Source organism: Pleurodeles waltl, chromosome 3_1, assembly GCF_031143425.1.
Source record: "Pleurodeles waltl isolate 20211129_DDA chromosome 3_1, aPleWal1.hap1.20221129, whole genome shotgun sequence".
Lineage (NCBI taxonomy): Eukaryota > Metazoa > Chordata > Amphibia > Caudata > Salamandridae > Pleurodeles > Pleurodeles waltl.
This window is the reverse complement of record NC_090440.1, coordinates 701,999,917-702,021,633: the sequence shown is the minus strand read 5'-3', so window position 1 is coordinate 702,021,633 and position 21,717 is coordinate 701,999,917. Positions and strand designations below refer to the sequence as shown.

The following is a 21,717-nucleotide window of genomic DNA, read 5'->3' as shown; positions in this document are numbered from 1 at the left end:
AGTTTCAGTTTGCAGTGTAGGATTTCAGTGTCGTTAAAGAAAGTAGATCAGAAAGGTGGGCCTGTGAACTTTCAAGCTGCCTGCATAGACCACAAGTTCATACCAAAATGATTATCAGTACTATTTGGAAAAGGGTCCAAGTAGGTATTTCATCTTTGTACAGATCAATTTCATGTATTGGTAAAATACATAAAATATGTTGAATATACATACTGGCTTTCTTGTAAAAATAATTGAAGACGCTCTAATTGTTCCATTATTCAAAGCTGGATTTAAGCCTATTAATTCTCCTGAGTCATTGTGTTCTGTTTTAGTCAGAAAATACGTTCAGTTTATCAACTACTCTGAAGCTTATTACCGGCTAAGAAGGGACTTCCTGTGGGTCAGATTTAAGAACCTAGCATTACCAGTTTGTTTTATCGGTATTGATGGCAGTGCTCATGATTATGTGGCACAGGTTAATAATCATTCACAGAGCACATATGGAGCTAAAGTGGAGTGCTGCTCCCCTCACCAAGCCAAGGGTTTCTATAGCCTATCAGCCTTCTTTTGCAATCTTTACACCTTATCGGTATCACACATCTTATTATCCTACCAGAATGGCAAATTCAGACTTGCTGATGATAATATGGCCTATATTTGGTCGATAGACTTAAAACATATCAGAGGTGTGGAATTTAATAAATTATCTACTTGTCCATAGGGCATGTTCCTTCATAAATCTACTTGTCCCGTAAAAAATCTACTTGACCCTTTTGTGCCGTACAGTGCCACGGCATATTATGGCAGCAATCTCTTTATATAAGAGCTCTATTAATAGCCTCTCTGATTATGCCAGGGCTAGTACTATAGTAGGGCTTGAATACTAGCAGTTTCCCTATTTTGCCACCTTTCTGCAAATCTACATACGAGGGCTGGAGGCAGTGGTAAGACAAAGTTCGAGGGTTGGATGCCTTTTTGATTCTGTGCAAGCCTACTAGCTTGTATGTTTTATAGGTTTTCACAAGCTCTTCCTAATCTTTTTCCATACAGGTAAAGGTTGGAAATTTACTCCTGACAAGGGCAGAAGTAAAATGTCTTCCAGGTTTGGAAAAAAGCGGGGAAAGGGAAATTCTAACCACTCAACATATTTTCGCATGAGCAAATCAATACATGCATATTTGCTGGTTCTAAAATGCAGTTCACAAATATTTTCTAGGAGTACGATTTCCTGGTCTACTTCTGTAAATTCATGAAATATATAAATCTGCACTAATGCAAAGACATATAGCATGGATGCACTTCTGTGACTTTAACAGTTGGTCCCCTGGTTAGGTTTTGCCGTTAACCAAGAATGTTTCTGTTTGTATTAAAATTCATTCTTTCCATCTATTGGCTGGCTTCACCGTGAGTAATTGCAATCTGCTCTTTCACAAGGAGCATATTGGCACACAAAGTAGTTTTGCTCGGTGCCAGAAACTATTGAGCCAATGTTTGCTTTTTGGGACCAAAAAATACTTTTGCTATTTGCCAATGTTTGGTACACTATTGAGGGCCCAGCATCTCCACAACAATAAAGTTTTACAAAAGCCATGTCAAAATAAGACACACATTCACAAAACCAAAAGACTGACCACCAATGTCCGACCTATTGGCTTTGCCAGTGCTTGTTTATTTTCATGTTTTTCATAATCTTGTTGAAACTGGTTTCACAGATTTTTCCAATATGAATATTTTTTGGGAAAGACTAGCATGCATCAAAATATTTCACTGAATGATGCTTCAAAGAAATGGTACCTAAAATTTCACAGTCATTTAGCAAAAGTTTTTTTCCTAGTTGCATTTTTTGTGTACATTTTATTTTGAAAGCAAAGAATTGTCAATCTTGCTTTCAAGCTTCTGCAGATATTTTCATCTAGTCAGAGAGCATTCTGGGAGCGTTATGGGAGCTTCATATTGTTAAACTTTGTCAACGCGTGTACACATTGTTTTACTGGAACCATTGACAGTACTGCAGTCCATGGTTACAACATGTGTTTGGGGGTGTTGGGGATATCACCCTAATAACAAAGACTTTTCATTAATGAACCATAAATACAAGCTTGTCAGTATTAGTATATGGACACAAATATTACCTCAACTGCAGACAATTAATTGTTTATCCATACCTTGTAGAAGGCACTATAATCATACAGTGTAGGAATCTGTGTTCTGGTTGCAGAAGCCACTCCATGTTTTGTCTGGTTTTTGATGAACTTTTGACTGATGTGCATAGCGTTCCTGCTAACCAGGTCCCCAGTGCCCAGTCCCAAGTGTTCCTTCCCCAAAACAAGACACCTGGTCACTTGATTCCCAAGTGGCCCGGCTTTTTAGCACCTCTGTAAGCCCCTAGTAAATGGTAACCCTGGTACCTAGGGCATAGGTACTGAAGAGGGCCCCTAAGAGCTGCAGCACAACTTGTGCCACTCTAAGTGTCACAGCACCAAACTCATGCAGACTGCCATTGCAGGCTGCGTGACAAGGTGCTTCCAAAAGTGTACACACCATATGGCACACAACCTAAGCAGTGCATGTAATATTTGTATGTCACCCCTACAGCAGGCCTTACAGTTCTAAGGCAGGGTGCATTATATTAAATATGTAGAAATCTCTGCAAGAGTTTTTATGCCCCTGCTATGTCTTTGTCAATTCTAAGACATAGTAAGTAAACATGGAAGTAATACTAAATACATGTGCTGGACACTGGTCTCTACGAGTTCCCTATTTACACGATGGCTTCACGGAAAATAGGGATGTTTGGTATCAAACATCTCGTAATAATTAACCCTCACTGATTAAAGTGATGGGTTTATTAATACATGCACCCAGAGGGCACCTTTGAGGTGCCTCTGAAAACCTACCAACTACTGGTGGGCTCTCTGACTAGTTCTAGCTAGCCTGCCACCAATAGACGAGATTCTAACTCCCAAGGGCAAGAGCTTTTGCTCTCTGGAGTTTAGAAACAAAGCCTGCTCTGACAGGGGTGTTACACCATTCCAACAGGATGACCTGCAAATCTGCATTCCAAGGCAGGGAATGCTTCAGAGAAGCCCACTGTCTTTGATATGCAAATCTGGCTTTCCTCAGAAGAAGATGACGACCCCAACCCAGGGCCCATCTGGCACCTAGACAGATGGGAAAATTAGCTGTGCAGGAGGCGTGTTGCCTTTCCAGGCTGGACAGACCCCTAGGGTGACCAGCCTGAAATGAACAGAGCCTTAGGAATTCCGCCATATTGTGTGTGGTTGGAATGAGGAATTCTGGTAGAGGGTGATGGCCACTCCCAAAAAGAAGTGGTCATCTGCGGGCAGCTAGTGACCCCAAGGGTAAGTAGCTCATTGGCTAATACCCTTCACTCCCCCTAACCCTCCTAAATTGAGTATTTAGGGGACCTCTTATACCAGGATCTCAGATCTTTGCTGGACACAAAAGAAGGAGGGGACAAGAAGCCTACTGAACCTGAGAATCGCGGAGCAAGAAAGGACTTGGTGCCAACCCTGCTAACCTGCCTGCTGCACCCGACCCTCAAGGAGCGACTGACCTGCTCTGTCATTTCCAAGAAAATGGGAGAGCTGCCAGTGCTTTGCAAATCACCAAGTACTCCCTTGGAGCAAAGGAGCTGCTTGTCTGCTTCTGCAGTCAAGCCACAAAAGAGCTGTGAGGATCGGGACTGCCAAAAACCAGACGCTGGACATCACCACTGCACCCAAGCTTCCTAGCCCGAGAGTAAGTGAACCAGTGGTGTCAATGTGGTTCGAGGCCACCTTGAGTTCATCCACTGTGGACTTCTCACCAATGTCTGCAGCCCGTATCTGCAGACTCCCCTTCATCGTGACTGCCTCTTGTGACGGCGACCCGACGGTCCACTGCACTTCTGCACCCGAAGCCCCAGACCAAGGAGAAGAGGACCACTGGTGTCCCTACGTCCCCCAGGCTCGTGAGACCTGAGCCCACTTGTTGGTTTGGCCGAACTGGAACCGCAGTCCATGCCTGCAACCTGGGTCACCTCCACTGCGCCCGCCCTCGGTGGTGGTAAAACTGACGGTCCAAACCACCTCTGCACCCGGAAGCCCCAGACCGAGGAGAACAGGACCACTGGTGCCCCTTTGTCCCCGAGCATCGCAAGATTTAAACCCCCTTGGTGGCTTGCCCGGACTGAACTCTCAGTCCACCCCTGCAGCAACTTTGTGACTGGACCAATCCCCATGAACTTACATGGGGCACCCGAGACTAAACTTCACCACTGCGCCCGGCTGCCCCAGTGCTGCCGAGGTGACTTCATGTTGTGGCCTTGGACCTTCCCCCATACTTACCTTAAGTCCAGGAGATTGGTCCCGTAAGTCGCTGTACTATACTTGTATGCAGTGCTTGTTCTCCCCCATAGGAGAACATTGCTGCATCTGAAAAATGCACTGTCAACTTTTGAAAACTCAAAAAATTCATAACTCGAAAAGTACTCACCTGATTCTGGTGATCTTGGTATCTAAGTTTATATAAAAGTACATGTTATTTTTATAATTTGGTATTGGATTTCTTTGAGTGTGTCTCACTTATGGCCTGTGTGTGTACCATACATGCTAAGCACTACTCTCTGACATGCCTAACTGCTCACCCACACTACCACAAAAGAGAGCATTTGGGATGTAATTTGTGCCTCTGTGATGAGTCTGGTGTTTGCGTGGACTCTGCACAGTGTACCTCTTTTTGGTCCACTATATAAAGAGCCATCTTCCTACATACACTGGTGTGCCATTTTATAAAATAGCTACTTTCCCAAAGAATAGGATGCTTCAGAAATCTGTTTTGTACAAAAATCCACTTACCCCATTTGGTGCCAAGCAGTGAAGGGACAAATTATACTGGCATTCTTGTTATATCAGAGATCTGATACTGTACTCTTGTATTATGTCAGGGTGTAGTAAGTCTGATAATGCCACATTTCTAATAATACTAGTATCTGTACATAACAGGGGTTGATCCTTTAATTGTCACCTGCTCGGTTTAATGTCTAGTTAAGAGATTAGGGTTAAAAAGTGTCCTTTTTGTGAGATTTTCATGGTATAAATGAGTAGCTGTCTAGATGCAGCTAGATTCTACCAACATATGTAAACGGTTGCAAATGTAATACCTTTTAGAAAACAATAAGGAAATTAAGGCATTCATGAATATCCGCAGGTGTCAGTACAAAATTAAGTGAGTCTGCCTAAAGACACAAGGCTCTTGTGGAGAAGAAACCCAGTCACCTCTACTGTTAAGTTGTACCTTTTGTAAAGATCCTTGGAGTTAACTGTTTGCAAAGTGCCATTTTCTAGTACTCCTAAGCATGCAGACCTTAATGACATTATATTATAGTCCCTTGATTGACCAGGCAGCTCCTCAAAAAAACAATGCTTTATTTTTCTAGAACATTTTGTATACCCTTTGTATGTACAGTATTTTGTTGCAAGGGCGGGAACGTATTGCCCGTTCTTGTTGGAGTTGGAGAGCGTGTTTGTAGCTGAATAAATTGCATTTAGCGTTTGTACAATTCTGGTTAAACAAACATAATCAAATTGAATTGTTTAAAGAGCAGGCCCCCGCCATCCTAACACCAGCACAAACTTAATGGTACATCATCCTGCCACCGTAAGAGGCCCACAGCATAATCGAATCCTGGAACAGGCCAAGGGGCTTCTTCCCAACGCAGGTTCTCAGTGCTAACATCCACTCCCAGTGCAGTACCACAGCCTGCTTATCCATTCCAAGGGAAGTAGCGAAGCACAATGTTTGAAAAAACAGAGCAGGAGGGCTTCACCCTCTATCCAGTCCAAAGACAGATCTTCTACTCCATCGTATTATCCCAGGACAAGCACAGTTAGCTACATCAATAACAGCCCCATCGACATTATCCAGTCAAAGAGAATGTCCACAAGTACGCCATCAAGTCCCAAAGCAGCCCATGGACTCTTTACTCCATCTCTGAGCACACCAGTAGCTCCATCATTAAGCCCCAGAGCTGACTTAGATGCTCATGTCTGGACCAAGATAGTGCCACGACTCTGTGGTCTGGGAGACTGTGCACGTCTTGACCAAAGGCTTTACCTGTGCCTGGAGGTCTGTGGAGATGATCATAGAGGCTTATGCCCTGCTTGATTGGGAGACGCTCTCTACCCTGTAGGTATTTGTGAGAGGGCTACTAAGCACAACCTGTGCTTCCTGCAGGTCGTACCCAGCTGGCACTGGGTCGAGAACACTGGCCATAGGGCATGGGTGAGGCCAAAATATCCCCAAAATATGTTATTAGATGTAGTTTGCTAGGATCAGTAATCGGAACTAATTGTCATTAAAATGCAGTGAAATGTAATTCTTGTTAGGATGTAAAACATAGCAGCCACTGAAATTTTTCACTTGTGGTTAGTTATGCAACATAAAGCTGCTATGCCCTGCTGATGGCATCACAGATAACCCAAATGCTGGGTATTTCACATTTCTTAACTTTGAAGAAAGTCTATGAACCCAGTGTGACTGAGTCATTGTAAGTGTAGCTTGTGAATTTATTTGTTTTAAAAATATTTAAAGAACAAATTTTCTTTGAAGGGAAGCGGATATTGTATAAAAATGTCACATACAATCTGGAAATTCAGTAGAAACAAAAAAAATGGCAGTGCTCCAGATTAAAAATACAATGTGAAAAGATAACTTTCATACAGTGCACCACACAGCCATTAGTACACCAAACGGCCACTAGTACTTAAAAACTTGACCCCATCAAAATAAAAATAACTTTGATCGAGCACACCACACTATTGTTGGAATTCACAACCTAATTGCAAATCTTCAACTCTGGAGAGGCCAAAGAGAAGAAGAGATAAAGTGTAATTGGTATTTTTCAAATGGCAGTGGCACATATTAAGAGATTTCCACAGCGCATAAGCAGCAGAAAAAAACCCTTAGAGATATAGGTCACTGTCCTCTCTGTTTTTATCTGCACCTTCTGAAAAGACTTACTCCTACTAAGAATAGTTTGGTTACAGTTATTTTACACCTCACCTCCTTGGCAGGTACAAGTGCAACACATTGGCATCCTTAGGTGAGCCGTGCCCAGCATCCTGCTTAACTACCTTGCTGTGTATATCGGTTTGTTTGTTTGATAGTTTGTTATATGATGCACTTCTTATGTTTTGCAGTCCGTGGAAGCTTTGGAATTCATCAAAAAAGATTTGACTGAGTTTTCACAAGTCGTACAACATGACACAGCCTGCACAATCGCTGCCACAGCAAATGTGGTGAAGGAAAAGCTGGCTGTGAGTACTGGTGGGAGGATGTGGTTGTGAGTGGCAAGAATGCACAGTCAACCATTTGAGAATTATGGTTGCTGGTTCTTGTGGAATATATAAATTGTGGTTTAAAGCCTTCTGATTAGAGATAGGCTTTAATTGGGGATGGGGAGTGAAAGGTTAGCTAGGTATGTCTGAAATAAAAGGGTTTTTGATGTGTCTTTGTCTGGGATGATGAAGTGGAGAGAACGAGTTGTAAAACCTCGAATTGTGTGGTAAGTATGGTGGTTTCAAGAGAATACTATCTGAGCTTTTTTAGTGCACTGGTAGGTAATGTGGGAGAGGGGTCTCTGGGACAACTTGAGAGAAAGAAAGATGGAGAGTAGTACTGGAGAGCCTAGGTGTCTTTTAAGGGTAGTTCCTGTGTTTGTCATTTATTTGTTCCTTTAGATTTGTGGTGTTTGCTTCACTCAGTTTGAAATCCATATTAGCATCATAATGAGTGCATTCACCATTGAGGTGTGCAGCAGCTCCTCTTTTATACCTGAATTTGGCATTATTGATGCATTGAGGTTTGTGTTAGTCTGTTGCTACTGCTGTTGCCTGTCTCCAGTGTGGCCATGAATGCTGCCCTTTGTAGTTTATAGCTGTTGCAGATGAACATGTTGTAGGAGAAGAATAAGGACACCAAAATAGTGGTCGAAGTTAGCCTTGTGGTTAAGGTGAGTTCATTGTTTGACTATAGACTCTCACTGTTTCTTTCCATCCCTTCTCTAGTATTCACTAAGTTTCACGATAATGCGTTCAGTAAATATGTTGTTTTCTGTTTTCTGAGAAGGTGGAGAACTCTGCTGGCCCTACAGAGAAAGTGAAGAAAGGCCTCTCTGACTTCCTCGGTGCCATCTCTGACACATTTGCACCTTCGCCAGACAAAACAATTGACTGTGATGTTATAACATTGATGGCAACTCCCTCTGGTAGCACAGAGCTCTATGACAGCACCAAGGTAGGGCCTCCCACAATGAGTGCTATGTGAAATCCATTTGCTGGTACCGTAATTGTGAATGGTGTATTTCTCCTGATCAGGCTTTGGTTATGTTCAGTTCTGGGGTCCTAGTCATCGTGCTGGGGAATTATTCTTCTCTTCTCTTGATTATTTATTAGGAATGTTGAATTTCTTTTCCTTTCTATCTTTCTTTCTTACCCTAAACACCTTTGTCTGTTCTAGGCTCGTCTGTATAGTATGCAATCTGACCCAGCCACTTACTGCAACGAGCCAGATGGTAAGTGCACCTCTAAGTGTGTCTGCTTGCACACACTGTGTGTTTATGCGCATATATACTTCTTCTTTCATTGTCTGATCTAGAGAGTTGTAGCACGCAGTTTGATGTAGTGAGCATCTCCCGCTCTGGTGACTCATGAAGGGTTACCAGGAGTACTCTTGGTTGCAAACTGACTTCAAGTCATGAAGTTTCAATCTTGTGGCAGAGGCGCTACCAATCAGCCACACATATCTCATAATAATCATAGACAGAAGATTTCATAAAATCCTTTAAGAGTACAAGGAAACTGGGGACCTACCACCACAGTTCCCCAAAATACGACAACCATTTGTTCATTTCAAAGCTATTGAGAATGATTCAGCACCCTATATATATATTGTAGGAAGTTGGCTCTGAATGCACTATTTCAAAGTAAGGAATAGTATGCACAGAGTCCAAGGGTTCCCCTTAGAGGTAAGATAGTGGCAAAAAGAGATAATACTAATGCTCTATTTTGTGGTAGTGTGGTCGAGCAGTAGGCTTATCAAAGCAGTAGTGTTAAGCATTTGTTGTAAACACACAAGCAATAAATGAGGAACACACACTCGGAGACAATTCCAGGCCAATAGGTTTTTGTATAGAAAAATATATTTTCTTAGTTTATTTTAAAAACCACAGGTTCAAGATTTACATGTAATAATTTAAATGAAAGGTATTGCAGGTAGGTACTTTAGGAACTTTGAATAATCAAAATAGCATACACAGTTTTCAAATAAATCACATATAGCTATTTTAAAACTAGACATAGTGCAATTTTCAACAGTTCCTGGGGGGAGTAAGAGTTAGTTATTTTTTGCAGTTAAGTAAACCACCTACGGGGTTCAAGTTTGGGTCCAAGGTAGGTTCAGAGCAACCCTAAAGTTACCACACCAGCAGCTTAGGGCCGGTCAGGTGCAGAGGTCAAAGTGGTGCCCAAAACCCATAGGCTTCAATGGAGAAGGGGGTGCCCCGGTTCCAGTCTGCCAGCTGGTAAGTACCCGCGTCTTTGGAGGGCAGACCAGGGGGGTTTTGTAGGGCACTGGGGGGGACACAAGTCAGCACAGAAAGTACACCCTCAGCAGCACGGGGGCGGACGGGTGCAGTGTGTAAACAAGCGTCGAGTTAGCAGTAGAAATCAATGGCAGACCAAGGGGTCTCTTTCGCGATGCAGAGGCAAGGGGGGGGGGGGGCTCCTCGGGGTGGCCACCACCTGGGCAAGGGAGAGGGCCTCCTGGGAGTCACTCCTGCACTGGAGTTCGGATCCTTCAGGTCCTGGGGGCTGCGGGTGCAGAGTCTTTTCCAGGCGTCGGGATCTGAGGAACAGGCAGTTGCGGTCAGGGGGAGCCTCGGGATTCCCTCTACAGGTGTTGCTGTGGGGGCACAAGGGGGGCAACTCTGGCTACTCACGGTCTCGCAGTCGCCGGGGAGTCCTCCCTGAAGTGTTTGTTCTCCACAAGTCGAGCCGGGGGTGTTGGGTGCAGAGTAGCAAGTCTCACGTTTCCGGCGGGAAATGCAGGTTGTTTAAAGTTGCTCCTTTGTAACAAAGTTGCAGTCTTGGGTGAACAAAGCCGCTGTCCTCGGGAGTTCTTGGCCCTTCTAGAGCAGGGCAGTCCTCTGAGGATTCAGAGGTCGCTGGTCCCTGGGGAAAGCGTTGCTGGAGCAGTGTCTTTAGAAGGGGGGAGACTGGCCGGTAGAGCTGGGGCCAAAGCAGTTGGTGCCTCCGTCTTCTCTGCAGGGTTTTTCAGCTTAGCAGTCCTCTTCTTCTTAGGTTGCAGGAATCTGAGTTCCTAGGTTCTGGGGAGCCCCTAAATACAGAATTTAGGGGTGTGTTTAGGTCTGGGAGGGCAGTAGCCAATGGCTACTAGCCCTGTGGGTGGCTACACCCTCTTTGTGCCTCCTCCCAAGGGGAGGGGGTCACATTCCTATCCCTATTGGGGGAATCCTCCATCTGCAAGATGGAGGATTTCTAAAAGTCAGAGTCACCTCAGCTCAGGTTGCCATAGGGGCTGTCCTGACTGGCCAGTGACTCCTTGTTTTTCTCATTATCTCCTCCGGCCTTGCCGCAAAAAGTGGGGCCGTAGCCGGAGGGGGCGGGCAACTCCACTAGCTGGAATGCCCCGGGGTGCTGTAACAAAGGGGGTGAGCCTTTGAGGCTCACCGCAAGGTGTTACAGTTCCTGCAAGGGGGAGGTGATAAGCATCTCCACCCAGTACAGGCTTTGTTACTAGCCACAGAGTGACAAAGGCACTCTCCCCATGTGGCCAGCAACATGTCTCGAGTGTGGCAGGCTGCTAAAACCAGTCAGCCTACACGGGTAGTCGGTTTAGGTTTCAGGGGGCACCTCTGAGGTGCCTTCTGGGGTGTATGTAACAATAAAATGTACACTGGCATCAGTGTGCATTTATTGTGCTGAGAAGTTTGATACCAAACTTCACAGTTTTCAGTGTAGCCATTATGGTGCTGTGGAGTTCGTGCATGACAGATTCCCAGACCATATACTCTTATGGCTACCCTGCACTTACAATGTCTAAGGTTTTGCTTAGACACTGTAGGGGCACAGTGCTCATGCACTGGTGCCCTCACCTATGGTATAGTGCACCCTGCCTTAGGGCTGTAAGGCCTGCTAGAGGGGTGACTTATCTATACTGCATAGGCAGTGTGAGGTTGGCATGGCACCCTGAGGGGAGTGCCATGTCGACTTACTCGTTTTGTCCTCACCAGCACACGCAAGCTGGCAAGCAGTGTGTCTGTGCTGAGTGAGGGGTCCCCAGGGTGGCATAAGATATGCTGCAGCCCTTAGAGACCTTCCCTGGCATCAGGGCCCTTGGTACCAGGGGTACCAGTTACAAGGGACTTACCTGGATGCCAGTGTGTGCCAATTGTGGAAACAAAAGTACAGGTTAGGGAAAGAACACTGGTGCTGGGGCCTGGTTAGCAGGCCTCAGCACAGTTTCAAATCAAAACTTAGCATCAGCAAAGGCAAAAAGTCAGGGGGTAACCATGCCAAGGAGGCATTTCCTTACACAACCCCCCCCCCCCCCCCCAAACGAAAGAGGATGAGACTAACCTTTCCCAAGAAAGTCTTCATTTTCTAAGTGGAAGAACCTGGAAAGGCAATCTGCATTGGCATGGGCAGTCCCAGGTCTGTGTTCCACTATAAAGTCCATTCCCTGTAGGGAGATGGACCACCTCAACAGTTTTGGATTTTCACCTTTCATTTGCATCAGCCATCTGAGAGGTCTGTGGTCAGTTTGAACTACAAAGTGAGTACCAAAGAGGTATGGTCTCAGCTTCTTCAGGGACCAAACCACAGCAAAGGCCTCCCTCTCAATGGCACTCCAACGCTGCTCCCTGGGGAGTAACCCCCTGCTAATGAAAGCAACAGGCTGGTCAAGGCCATCATCATTTGTTTGGGACAACACTGCCCCTATCCCATGTTCAGAGGCATCTGTCTGCACAATGAACTGCTTGGAGTAATCTGGAGCTTTTAGAACTGGTGCTGTGCACATTGCTTGTTTCAGGGTGTCAAAGGCCTGTTGGCATTCTACAGTCCAGTTTACCTTCTTGGGCATTTTCTTGGAGGTAAGTTCTGTGAGGGCTGTCACTATGGATCCATATCCCTTCACACACCTCCTGTAATACCCAATCAAGCCAAGGAATGCCCTGACTTGAGTCTGGGTTTTTGGAGCTGCCCAGTCCAGAATAGTCTGGATCTTAGGCTGGAGTGGCTGAACTTGGCCTCCACCTACAAGGTGTCCCAAGTAAACCACAGTTCCCTGCCCTATCTGGCACTTTAATGCCTTGATAGAGAGGCCTGCTGATTGCAGAGCCTTCAAAACCTTCTTCAGGTGGACCAGGTGATCCTGCCAGCTGGAGCTAAAGACAGCAATATCGTCAAGATAAGCTGCACTAAAGGACTCCAAGCCAGCAAGGACTTGATTCACCAACCTTTGGAAGGTGGCAGGGGCATTCTTTAAACCAAAGGGCATAACAGTAAACTGATAATGCCCATCAGGTGTGGAGAATGCTGTCTTTTCTTTTGCTCCTGGTGCCATTTTGATTTGCCAGTACCCTGCTGTTAAGTCAAAGGTACTTAAGAATTTGGCAGCACCTAATTTATCAATCAGTTCATCAGCCCTTGGAATGGGATGGGCATCTGTCTTGGTGACAGAATTAAGTCCTCTGTAGTCCACACAAAACCTCATCTCTCTCTTCCTATCTTTGGTGTGAGGTTTGGGGACTAAGACCACTGGGCTAGCCCAGGGACTGTCAGAGTGCTCAATGACTCCCAATTCCAGCATCTTGTGGACTTCCACTTTGATGCTTTCCTTAACTTGGTCAGACTGTCTGACTATTTTGTTTTTGACAGGCATGCTGTCTCCTGTGTCCACATCATGGGTACACAGGGGTTAGGGAAAAGAGCTCAGCAAACTGTTGCAGGACCTTCCTACAATGAGATTGCTGTTGGCCAGAGAGGGTGTCTGAGTAGATCACTCCATCAACTGAGCCATCTTTAGGGTTTGTGGAGAGGGGATCAGGGAGCGGTTCACTCTCAGCTTCCTGGTCCTCATCTGTTACCATCAACAGATTCACATCAGCCCTGTCATGGAAGAGCTTTAGGCGGTTCACATGGATCACCCTCTTGGGGTTCCTGCTAGTGCCTAGGTCCACCAGGTAGGTGACCTGACTCTTCTTTTCTAGCACTGAGTAAGGGCCACTCCTTTTGTCCTGAAGTGCCCTGGGAGCCACAGGCTCCAGAACCCAGGCTTTCTGCCCTGGTTGAAATTCAACCATTGCAGCCTTTTGGTCATACCAAAACTTCTGGAGCTGTTGGCTGGCCTCAAGGTTTTTACTTGCTTTTCCATGTACTCTGCCATCCTTGAACGTAGGCCAAGTACATAGTCCACTATATCTTGCTTAGGCTCATGAAGAGGTCTCTCCCAGCCTTCTTTCACAAGAGCTAGTGGTCCCCTTACAGGGTGGCCAAACAGAAGTTCAAAGGGTGAGAACCCTAGTCCCTTCTGAGGCACCTCTCTGTAAGCGAAAAGCAGACATGGCAAGAGGACATCCCATCTCCTTGAGTTTTTCAGGGAGCTCCATGATCATGCCTTTTAACCTCTTAAATGCGGGCGTCGGCCACTGGCCGACGCCCACACACCCTCCCTGGTGCGGGTCACGACCAGTGGCCGACACCAGGAAGGGCATTAATAAATCCTCGGGTGCGTCGCACCCGAGGATTAATTTTTTATTTTTTCCCCCCCCCCGGGAGACACGGAAGCTACCGTGTCTCCCCCCGCCTCCCACCCGCCCCTTTGTGACGTCAGCGCGCCGCGAGGCGCGCTGACGTTGCAAAGGTGTTTTCCCCATGAAAGCAGGAAGCAGCCTTGCGGCCGCTTCCTGCTTTCATGGGGAAAACGGCCTTTTTCACGTTCGGGAAGGCCTCGTAAGAAAGGGGAGAGTCTCCCCTTTCTTACGAGGCCTTCCTGAAAGTGTTTCCTGGCCCCCGATCGCAGCACAGCTGCGATCGGGGGCCAGGAAACACTTTCAGGAAGGCCTCGTAGGAAAGGGGAGACACTCCCCTTTCTTACGAGGCCTTCCTGAAAGTGTTTCCTGGCCCCCGGTCGCAGCTGTGCTGCGATCGGGGGCCAGGAAACACTTTCAGGTTTCCTGGCTCCCCCGATCGCAGCACAGCTGCGATCGGGGGGGTCAGGAAACATTTTGAAAAGGCCTCGTAAGAAAGGGGAGACTCTCCCCTTTCTTACGAAGCCTTCTGAAACTGTTTCTGGCCCCCGATCGCAGCTGTGCTGCGATCGGGGGCCAGAAACAGTTTCAGAAGGCCTCGTAAGAAAGGGGAGAGTCTCCCCTTTCTTATGAGGCCTTCTGAAACGGTTTCCTGGCCCCCGATCGCAGCACAGCTGCGATCGGGGGCCAGGAAACCCCACTAGACACCAGGGATTTCACTTTTGGGGGGCAGCCCCCCCCGGAAAACGGGCCGCCCCCCCCCCCGGATAATATTCCTAAAAAAATAAAAAGGTAGGTGCCCCCTGGGGAGGGGGGGGGGGGCGCGATCGCGCCCCCCCCCAGGGGATTTTTTTTTTTTTCAAAAAAAAAAAAATGAAATGACAGGGGGTCGCCCGTGGGCAGGGTGACCCCCTGTGGGGGCAATTTTTTTTTTAGATGTTGTAGGGTTTCCCTGGGGGCCATTTTGGCCCCCAAGGAAACCATACAACAACTAAAAAAAATATATGTATATATCTATATATATATATCTATGTAGATAGATATATCTAGGTACATGGATATATCTATAGATATATCTATGTAGATATATATTTATATATATATATATATAGGTAGATCTGTATCAAAGAGATTTATAAAGCGCGCTACTCACCTGTGAGGGTCTCAAGGCGCTGGGGGGGGGGACGGGAGGGAGGGAAAGGGGCTAGGAGGTTCACTGTTCAAAAAGCCAGGTTTTGAGGCCCTTCCTGAAAAGAAGTAGGTTTTGGGTCTTGCGAATGTGGGTTGTGAGTGCGTTCCATGTTTTGGGTGCAATGTAGGAGAAGGATCTGCCCCCGGTGGTGGTGTGTTTGATGCGGGGGTCAGAGGCGAGAGAGAGGTCAGCTGAACGGACGTTTCGTGTGGGGGTGTGGAAGGTGACTCTCGTTGAGGTAGGCAGGGCCTGTGTTGTGGAGTGATTTGTGTGTGAGGATGAGGATCTTGAAGGTGATCCTTTTGTCAATGGGGAGCCAGTGGAGGGATTTGAGGTGTGGAGAGATGTGTTCGTGTCGGTGGAGGTCGAGGATGAGTCGTGCTGCTGAGTTCTGGATGCGTGTAGTTTGCACTTGAGTTTTAGAGTGGTGCCGGCGTAGAGGGCGTTTCTGTAATCAAGCCTGCTGCTGATGAGTGCGTGAGTGACAGTTTTTCTGGTCTCTGTGGGGATCCATTTTAATGTTTTTCAGTATACGGAGTTTGTTGAAGCATGAGGAGGTAAGAGCGTTGATTTGTTGGGTCATAGAGAGGGAGGAGTCTAGGATGATGCTGAGGTTGCGTGCGTAGTTGGCGGGGGTGGGTGCAGGGCCTAGCGTGGTGGGCCACCATGGGGGGTCCCAGGTTTTTTTGGTGAGGGCCAAAGAGGATTATTTCGGTTTTGCTTGAGTTGAGTTTCAGGTGGTTGGCTGTCATATATACATCACTTTTGTCAATATGTGTGTGGTTTCCCTGGGGGGAAAAGGGTCCGACTTGTCTAGTGGCAGTTTTAGTGCCATAAAGAAGCGCAGAAGGTTTATATGCCTACTGCAAAGAGCACATCGGTATTTTATGTAAATAGCTGAGTACATTAGTAAAGTCTATGGAGAGATGAAGGGCACTTTTGCTGGGTGGTAATGAGGGAATCCGAGGAGGAGGGAGTGGGAGCACCAATAATGATTGTTGGACTGGGCGCAGGAGGTGCTAAAGACTGTGACGAATGGTATGTGACAAGGTGTTTTTTGAGTGTCTTGAAAGTACGTGCTGATTGAGGGAAGAAGCGCAGGTAAGGTGGCCTCTACTGTTGCACGTATCTCACACACACCATCGATTTTGTGACTGTCTACGTAGGCTAGTGTTTTAGAGCAACAGTTTAGCCAATAGCAGAGATGGCATCTTGATGGATGACTGCTGCCTGCACTCGGGTTATAGAGGACCGCTCTGACATAGGATCAGAGACTGAGACATCAGATACTGAGGCAGCATCTGAGGGATAGGACAATGGCGCAGACTCTGGGAGTGATTTTTCAGTCAGAGGAGTCCCATTCGAAAACTCCTCTTCCAGTACATTATGAGGGAGGTGATGAGGACAGTCCTGCTGTCCCTTCGCAAGCTGTTCGTGCAACTGGGTAATAGTGGGTTAGGCCAACCCAGAGAGCAGGTGAATGCGGCGGCAAGCAGAGAGAGAGTGCTCTCTTGGGAGCTCACCAATTTAGTTCAGCCCCAAATTCCACCACCCAAATCATATTGTGGAGACATCAAAATTGTCTATGGCAAAACAAACTGGTTTTGTAAGGCAGGCACCTGTGTTTTTGGTCCTGGATTCGGCGGCCATATAGAGAAACACACTAAACCCAAACATTTCTGGAAACTAGACATTCGGGGGAGTCCACAGAGGTGTGACTTGTGTGGATTCCCCAAAGTTTTCTTACCCAGAATACCCTGCAAAGCTGAAATGTTGAGAAAAAACTCTATTTTTCTCGCATTTCTGTCACACAAACTACAGGAATATGCTGGGATCCACAACATTCCTACCACCCAGTGACTCCTCACCTGTCCTGATAAAAACACTACCCCACTTGAGTGCCTACACCTAGTGCCTGTGTCAGGAATGGATCACCCCAGGGTCAACAGCTGCCTCACGTAAGGACCAACATTGACCGTTGTGTGATCTATTCCTGTCGCAGGCACCAGGCCTAACCACACAAGTGAGGTATCATATTTATCGGGAGACTTGGGGGAACGCTGGGTGGAAGGAAATTTGTGGCTCCCCTCAGATTCCAGAACTTTCTGTCACCGAAATGTGTGGAAAACGTGGTATTTTAGCCACATTTTGAGGTTTGCAAAGGATTCTGGGTAACAGAACCTGGTCCGAGCCCCACAAGTCACCTCATCTTGGATTCCCCTGGGTTTCTAGTTTACAAAAATGTGCTGGTTTGCTAGGTTTCCCCAGGTGCCGGCTGAGCTAGAGGCCAAAATCCACAGGTAGGCACTGTTTTCTATGAAAAAATGTGATGTGTCCACGTTCTGTTTTGGGGCATTTCCTGTCGCGGGCGCTAGGCCTACCCACACAAGTGAGGTATCATTTTTATCGGGAGACTTAGGGGAACGCCGGGTGGAAGGAAATTTGTGGCTCCTCTCAGATTCCAGAACTTTCTGTCACCGAAATGTGAGGAAAACTTGTTTTTTTAGCCACTTTTTGAGGTTTGCAAAGGATTGTGGGTAACAGAACCTGGTCCGAGCCCCGCGAGTCACCCCTCCTTGTATTGCCCTAGGTCTCTAGTTTTCAGAAATGCACAGGTTTGGTAGGTTTCCCTAGGTGCCGGCTGAGCTAGAGGCCAAAATCTACAGGTAGGCACTTCTCAAAAAACACCTCTGTTTTCTTCCAAAAATGTTGATGTGTCCACGTTGCGCTTTGGGGCGTTTCCTGTCGCGGGCGCTAGGCCTACCCACACAAGTGAGGTATCATTTTTATCGGGAGACTTGGGGGAACGCCGGGTGGAAGGAAATTTGTGGCTCCTCTCAGATTCCAGAACTTTCTGTCACCGAAATCTGAGGAAAACTTGTTTTTTTAGCCACTTTTTGAGGTTTGCAAAGGATTCTGGGTAACAGAACCTGGTCCGAGCCCCGCGAGTCACCCCTCCTTGTATTGCCCTAGGTCTCTAGTTTTCAGAAATGCACAGGTTTGGTAGGTTTCCCTAGGTGCCGGCTGAGCTAGAGGCCAAAATCTACAGGTAGGCACTTCTCAAAAAACACCTCTGTTTTCTTCCAAAAATTTTGATGTGTCCACGTTGCGCTTTGGGGCGTTTCCTGTCGCGGGCGCTAGGCCTACCCACACAAGTGAGGTATCATTTTTATCGGGAGACTTGGGGGAACGCCGGGTGGAAGGAAATTTGTGGCTCCTCTCAGATTCCAGAACTTTCTGTCACCGAAATCTGAGGAAAACTTGTTTTTTTAGCCACTTTTTGAGGTTTGCAAAGGATTCTGGGTAACAGAACCTGGTCCGAGCCCCGCGAGTCACCCCTCCTTGGATTGCCCTAGGTCTCTAGTTTTCAGAAATGCACAGGTTTGGTAGGTTTCCCTAGGTGCCGGCTGAGCTAGAGGCCAAAATCTACAGGTAGGCACTTCTCAAAAAACACCTCTGTTTTCTTCCAAAAATTTTGATGTGTCCACGTTGCGCTTTGGGGCGTTTCCTGTCGCGGGCGCTAGGCCTACCCACACAAGTGAGGTATCATTTTTATCGGGAGACTTGGGGGAAAGCCGGGTGGAAGGAAATTTGTGGCTCCTCTCAGATTCCAGAACTTTCTGTCACCGAAATCTGAGGAAAACTTGTTTTTTTAGCCACTTTTTGAGGTTTGCAAAGGATTCTGGGTAACAGAACCTGGTCCGAGCCCCGCGAGTCACCCCTCCTTGGATTGCCCTAGGTCTCTAGTTTTCAGAAATGCACAGGTTTGGTAGGTTTCCCTAGGTGCCGGCTGAGCTAGAGGCCAAAATCTACAGGTAGGCACTTCTCAAAAAACACCTCTGTTTTCTTCCAAAAATTTTGATGTGTCCACGTTGCGCTTTGGGGCGTTTCCTGTCGCGGGCGCTAGGCCTACCCACACAAGTGAGGTATCATTTTTATCGGGAGACTTGGGGGAACGCCGGGTGGAAGGAAATTTGTGGCTCCTCTCAGATTCCAGAACTTTCTGTCACCGAAATGTGAGGAAAACTTGTTTTTTTAGCCACTTTTTGAGGTTTGCAAAGGATTCTGGGTAACAGAACCTGGTCCGAGCCCCGCAAGTCACCCCTCCTTGGATTCCCCTAGGTCTCTAGTTTTCAGAAATGCACAGGTTTGGTAGGTTTCCCTATGTGCCGGCTGAGCTAGAGGCCAAAATCTACAGGTAGGCACTTTGGAAAAAACAGCTGTGTTTTCTATAAAAAAAATAGGATGTGTCCATGTTGTGTTTTGGGGCATTTCCTGTCGCGGGCACTAGGCCTACCCACACAAGTGAGGTATCATTTTTATCGGGAGACTTGGGGGAACACAGAATAGCAAAACAAGTGTTATTGCCCCTTATCTTTCTCTACATTTTTTCCTTCCAAATATAAGAGAGTGTGTAAAAAAGACGTCTATTTGAGAAATGCCCTGCAATTCACATGCTAGTATGGGCACCTCGGAATTCAGCGATGTGCAAATAACCACTGCTCCTCAAAACCTTATCTTGATCCCATTTTGGAAATGCAAAGGTTTTCTTGATACCTCTTTTTCACTCTTCATATTTCAGCAAATGAATTGCTGTATACCCAGTATAGAATGAAAACCAACTGCAGGGTGCAGCTTATTTATTGGCTCTGGGTACCTAGGGTTCTTGATGAACCTACAAGCCCTTTATATCCCCGCAACCAGAAGAGTCCAGCAGACAAAACGGTATATTGCTTTCAGAAATCTGACATCGCAGGAAAAAGTTACAGAGTAAAACATAAAGAAAAATGGCTGTTGTTTTCAGCTCAATTTCAATATTTTTTTATTTCAGCTGTTATTTTCTGTAGGAAAACCTTGTAGGATCTACACAAATGACCCCTTGCTGAATTCAGAATTTTGTCTAGTTTTCAGAAATGTTTAGCATTCCGGGATCCAGCATTGGTTTCACACCCATTCCTGTCACTAACTGGAAGGAGGCTGAAAGCACCAAATATAGTAGAAATGGGGTATGTCCCAGTAAAATGCCAAATTTGTGTTGAAAAATTCGGTTTTCTGATTCAAGTCTGCCCGTTCCTGAAAGGTGGGAAGATAGTGATTTCAGCACCAGAAACCCTTGGTTGATGGCATTTTCAGGGAAAAAACCACAAGCCTTCTTCGGCAGCCCTTTTTTCCCATTTTTTTGGAAAAAACAAAATTTTCACTGTATTTTGGCTATTTTCTTGGTCTCCTCCAGGGGAAACCACCAACTCTGGGTACCATTAGAATCCCTAGGATGTTGGAAAAAAAGGACGCAAATTTGGCGTGGTTAGCTTATGTGGACAAAAAGTTATGAAGCCCTAAGCGCGAACTACCCCAAATAGCCAAAAAAGGGCTCAGCACTGGGGGGGGGAAGGCCCAGCAGCTAAGGGGTTAATGTCTTGTTGAATCTCTCAACAAGGCCATTAGTTTGTGGATGGTAGGGTGTAGTGAATTTGTAAGTCACTCCACACTCAGTCCACATGTGTTTTAGGTATGCTGACATGAAGTTGGTACCTCTGTCAGACACCACCTCCTTTGGAAAACCCACTCTGGTAAAAATACCAGTGAGGGCCTTGGCTACTGCAGGGGCAGTAGTCGACCTAAGGGGAATTGCTTCAGGGTATCTAGTAGCATGATCCACTACTACTAGTATGTACATGTTCCCTGAGGCTGTGGGAGGTTCAAGTGGACCCACTATGTCCACACCCACTCTATCAAAGGGGACCCCCACCACTGGAAGTGGAATGAGGGGGTCCTTTGGGTGTCCACCTGTCTTACCACTGGCTTGACAGGTGGTACAGGAGACAAAAAACTCCTTGACCTTCTGGGACATGTTGGGCCAATAGAAGTGGTTGACTATCTCTCCCACGTCTTGGTTTGTCCCAAATGCCCAGCAAGAGGAATATCATGGGCTAAGGTCAGTATGAACTCCCTAAACTCCTGAGGCACTACCACTCTCCTAGTGGCACCAGGTTTGGGATCCCTTGCCTCAGTGTAAAGGAGTCCATCTTCCCAATAGACCCTATGTGTTCCAGTTTTCTTGCCATTGGACTCTTCAGCAGCTTGCTGCCTAAGACCTTCAAGAGAGGGACAGGTTTCTTGCCCCTTACACAACTGCTCCCTTGTGGGTCCCCCTGGGCCTAAGAGCTCAACCTGATAAGGTTCTAACTCCATAGGCTCAGTTCCCTCAGAGGGCAGAACTTCTTCCTGGGAAGAGAGGTTCTCTTTTTGTTGTTGTGTTGCAGCTGGTTTCCCAGTTGTCTTTCCTTTTCTCTTGGTAGACTGGGCCCTTTTTCCAGGCTCCAACTCTACTTTTTCACCCTCAGCCTTGCACTGTGCCCTTGTCTTGACACACACCATTTCAGGGATACCCAGCATGGCTGCATGGGTTTTCAGTTCTACCCCAGCCCATGCTGAGGACTCCAGGTCATTTCCAAGCAAACAGTCTACTGGGATATTTGAGGAGACCGCCACCTGTTTCAGGCCATTGACCCCTCCCCATTCTAAAGTTACCATAGCCATGGGATGCACTTTAGTCTGATTGTCGGCGTTGGTGACTGGATAAGTTTGTCCAGCCAGGTATTGACCAGGGGAAACCAGTTTCTCTGTCACCATGGTGACACTGGCACCTGTATCCCTCAGGCCTTCTACACTTGTCCCATTAATTAAGAGCTGCTGCCTGTATTTTTTC

At 46.7% G+C, this 21,717-nt stretch overlaps 1 protein-coding gene across 2 annotated transcripts in view; it reads left to right on the top strand.

Annotated features, from left to right (window-relative positions):
- The window catches only part of BSDC1 (BSD domain containing 1), a 148,801-nt gene that overhangs the window by 11,195 nt on the left and 115,889 nt on the right, over positions 1-21,717 (top strand). For both annotated transcript variants that reach the window (XM_069223374.1, XM_069223373.1), the window contains exons 3-5: positions 7,185-7,301; positions 8,113-8,280; positions 8,503-8,557. In XM_069223374.1, coding sequence (XP_069079475.1) covers positions 7,185-7,301; positions 8,113-8,280; positions 8,503-8,557 — 340 coding nt within the window. The remainder of the gene's footprint in view (positions 1-7,184; positions 7,302-8,112; positions 8,281-8,502; positions 8,558-21,717) is intronic.